The sequence below is a fragment of the Teleopsis dalmanni genome, chromosome 1 (assembly GCF_002237135.1).
Source record: "Teleopsis dalmanni isolate 2A chromosome 1, ASM223713v2, whole genome shotgun sequence".
Lineage (NCBI taxonomy): Eukaryota > Metazoa > Arthropoda > Insecta > Diptera > Diopsidae > Teleopsis > Teleopsis dalmanni.
In genome coordinates this window covers 230,090,811-230,095,070 of record NC_051846.1, presented here as the reverse complement: position 1 = coordinate 230,095,070, position 4,260 = coordinate 230,090,811, and the positions used below count along the sequence as shown (strand labels likewise).

The following is a 4,260-nucleotide window of genomic DNA, read 5'->3' as shown; positions in this document are numbered from 1 at the left end:
CATTACTATCAGTCAACCATTCACAAGGCGACCATACGTCCACAGAGTGGCTTATCTCTAACATATATATGTATATGCACATATGTATTCACACTATATCTCAATTCATCAACTATTTAATTACTGCCTTGATGCATTACCAGACAGCGTTCACGGTTTAAATCGAAGAAAGGTCCATGAAATTTTTAATACTCAAGTTCAAACATCAGCACGGCAATCGGACCTCACAAGGGAGAACTTTTAATAATTTTTTAACATTGCAAAAATTCCTTAAAGCTTTAAAGACCATACCTCAATCAATTCACGAAAAATCTAAATACGTTTAAGTTAAGTCCAGCCATACTTGCATATCAATCAATAGAGTCTGATTCAAGAGCAAAAATATAAATATTTTTCTGTTTTAATTCCGGATAGTTTTAGACATAATGTGCGTATTTACTGAATCTTAAAACTCGTTAAAATATAGTTAAAAACCTTTAAAACTGTGCATTTTTTGTCAGTTGATTCTAGTCTAAGAAGACATGTTTTTTTACCAAAAAAAAAATTTCGTTTTTGGTAACCTTTGAAAATAATCTGTCAAACTATTTTCTAATTTTTTTAGTTAGCTTTCAAATATTTCTGTAATTCCAGTAAAAATAAGTCGTACTTATTATTACAAAGATATTAATTATTTATCAGTATGGAAAATCGAAAAGTTAATGCCATTCCAACTCCAACTAGCATACAAAAAAAACTTTCGGAGGAAGAGCGTTTTGCATCTCTTGGCCTACGAACTATTCCTGCTGATGACATTGGTGCAAGTTTCCAAAATATTGGTAAGCAAACCGTGGCAATAGTTGAAAATGTAATGGCTGTAAATTCTTATTTAGAAGTGTCTTTAGCTGGAACTTTGCGAAATGCTTCTATCGCAGAAACTACCTTCAATGGCATGGACATCAGTGTTAATATGGAAAATACAGGTGATCAATCGGATGTCTTTTCAGTGGATTCAATAAGTGAATGTAGTAGCATAGTTATCTATAGTCCAGAAGACAATTCTTCAAATTTATCAGACAGTTCACTTATTCAGTCAACGGTTGAAACAAGCTATATGGATGGTTCATTTCACTTAGTTGATACTCTCGATAGTTTTGAAGAAAAACCTAAAGCTAAAAGGCGCTTAATATTTTAAAAATGTAATTACGCCTTTATTAAAATAAAATGCTATATAATAAATAGTTAGTATAATAAATTACTGACACGAAATAATTGGTTTTCATTTCATTCTCTAATTAACCTAGTGCCACGGCAGGCTTTATAAATATAAAGCCTGACTTTATAATTTATTGATTTTCTAGATAGGCAAAGTATTGATTAAAGTAAATCGTTAAAATTCATTCAATTCAAATATATAGTACATGTATATGGACTTGTAAAACTGAACCGGGATATACTGTCTAAATACGTATATACGAGGATATCGTTTTTGTTAATAGTGATTGGTAAAAAAGTATTCGGCGGTTTTTTTGTATTCAACTTTCATGACAGAATTTATTTTTACAGTATTTGACCTTTTGATATCAATTTTAATTTAGAAAGAAAAAGTAAAAGAATAAAAGTAAAAGAATAATGTGCTATAGCATAAAAGCGTATAGCACATTCATTAAAGTCTGAGTACTTTTGATTGATTTTGATATTGGTGGATTTGAAATTTATAATATTAGACCCGTATAATTAGTGGTAAAACAGTGCTTATGTGATTCATAGGCAGACAAGAAACTATCTGACTACTCGATTTATAAAATCTTATTCTTTCTTTCTTTTATCTGTGAAAATAAAAAATGAGCTGCGTTATACTGAAAAGGATTAAGTGGGATAATGTTGATCAGTATATTTGCGATGTATTAGGAAGTCAACGAAATAATAGTGCTGATTACATATGCTGGTAACTTTATTTTTGGATAATTTTAGACTCAATCAAAGATTTGATTTCATTTTAAGTCCTTTGAGATATCCACAGCAATATAATTAGTCAATAATCGTAACTGATCCATAACATCTCCTTAATAACCAAACTATATAGAATTTCTTTTTATTTAAATGAGTTAACTAAAACTCGAGAGATTGATTTCTTAAACATAATGACAGATATTTAACCGATATTAATAATATCATTACATGATAGATGTCTTTATAAAAGGTTTGTTAAGAAATATTGTACCAACACCTAAGCTTTAAAGGACTATTAATTGTGTTTCATGTTATTTGTTTTAAATAGAGATAAAGTCACGTATATTAGTTTAAAAAACTTACATATATATAATACATATGATGTTATTTAGATGTCCTACAAATATTTATTTTACAGATACTTGAAAGTAGGTTTTGTTAAAGAAAATTGTTTGTGATCTGATTAAAACCTTTCTAAACCTAAATATTTCTTTATATAAGCATAGTTCTATTAAAAAATCAACTAATTTAAGATAGTTCCATTGCTCACATTTAACTGAGTAAAAAATATTTTAAAATTCCAGACCTCTAAACAAAAACCAATGACGAAAACCGAAAGTGATGAGGAAAAAACAAAAAACTTGACAATCGAAGCAATCAGTGAAATTTATTGCCTTTGTGATTGAAAATTGGTAGCAAAGTGCGGTTGCCTTCACTTTCACACTTCCTTTCTAGGCACTCTAGAGAGTTGCATTCCGGAGTTTTTAGCTTGTTTAGAACAGATTGTGTTGAAGCAATCTTTTGCTGCAATGCGGTTTTTAGGTTTTCACAGATATTTCGCGATATTCTCAATATATTTTTTTGAAGTTTTTTGCTTTGGTTTTTTAAATTTGTACAGATATGTGAGGATTTAAAATTTGTTTAGAAGCAAAACGAATAAAAATAAGGATTACATTGTTTTAGAGAGTAGAGTAAAATAAAATACCATGTCATAAATACTTCTGATTAGCTTAGCAGTATTTAATGATACTTTCGATTGAACTTCGATTAAGCCCAATGACTTTTCATGTTCAAATATATATCGCGAAAGAAGAAAAGGAAAAAGTATTTTCTTTAATTTGAGTGACAATTTGAGACTAATCTTTTAAAAGGCTGCCGAGTGTAGTAGTCTGTTGTGCGTACATCAGGTCAAAAGTACTGCCTTAACAGAAGCCCTATGCACGTCTCCTATAAAGGCATTATTTATTCTGCCAACTGATCTTGGCGTTCAATAGTGATGCAATTATGCTTCACTCCATATCCAAAAAGTTTAGAGAAGATATACGACACTGGCACATACTAAACTATGGTTCACAAATTCATCCCACTGTTGATTATGAAGCTATATTGCCTTATACATAATTGCAGGCTCTCTACATAATCTTGTAGAATTCCTTTCGGTAGTGTATCACTGTAGAATTTTGTAGACATGAGTTGTTGCCTATATAGGTCCCAATTAATATTGCAGGAATATCTACATTTTCAATAATAGAACATAAGAACCAACTAGCCATTTTTTCCTCTAGCCATTTTTCCCCTAGCCATTTTTTTTTATAATAATATCTAAGCTCATATCAGAATATTGCATATCACTTAAAAAAATATCAATATGTTGATATTTATTGTTATATATATTAAACTGAAATAAGTTCCAGATCGTAAAAATATTCATGGCAACTGTAAAGACAATGAATTGGCCAGAGGTGGCACAGTTTCCTATTACAACAGTCATATCTGATATATGAATACTTTTTGATCCGTCAAACTAGATATACGTTCAAAATATGTTAAAACGACGAACTAAAAATGGTGCGGTGAGCATGTTTTTCTAACTACGTGACATGATCCATGAATGACCCGAATCAATATAACCGAAGTTATAATTAGCCTAAAAACGTTACCAAAATTCTCATATGACAATTGATTGATAGTTAATAATTTTGGGTATATATGACACATATCCTTGTGTTCTTTGTTAGTGTATATATGTCACAGTTTTTGTGATACTATTTTCATATCTTATTGTATTTCTCCATTTTTTTTTTTACAAAAATAATGTAACAACTATTGAGTATAAATCAATATATAATCAGGTTGTATGAAATGTTTTCTTTATATAGTTGTTCACATACTTAAGTTATTTTTGAAAATTCTCTTATAATTTGTTAATTATATTAATTTTATCAGCTGAAGAGATTAATATTTTATTTTTTAATCTATTTAAATGCATTTTTACCTTAAAATACGTAAAAAAAAATTTCGTTGATTAAGAGGAAAGTATCTTTCTACTTG

The 4,260-nt window shown here is 29.2% G+C and overlaps 1 protein-coding gene across 1 annotated transcript; it reads left to right on the top strand.

The window, feature by feature from the left end:
• The first annotated feature begins 587 nt into the window (after positions 1-587).
• Positions 588-1,225, top strand: LOC119667965. Its single transcript, XM_038077317.1, has 2 exons — positions 588-815; positions 870-1,225. Exons 1-2 carry the CDS (start codon positions 680-682, stop codon positions 1,169-1,171), a joined length of 438 nt encoding a protein of 145 aa, XP_037933245.1. The 5' UTR covers positions 588-679; the 3' UTR covers positions 1,172-1,225.
• Positions 1,226-4,260: the final 3,035 nt, after the last annotated feature.

Coding starts and splice junctions, on each gene's coding strand:
- LOC119667965 (XM_038077317.1), top strand. CDS start 680: ATGGAAAATCGAAAAGTTAATGCCATTCCAACTCCAACTAGCATACAA. Junction 816..869: donor TGCAAGTTTCCAAAATATTG/GTAAGCAAACCG, acceptor ATTCTTATTTAG/AAGTGTCTTTAGCTGGAACT.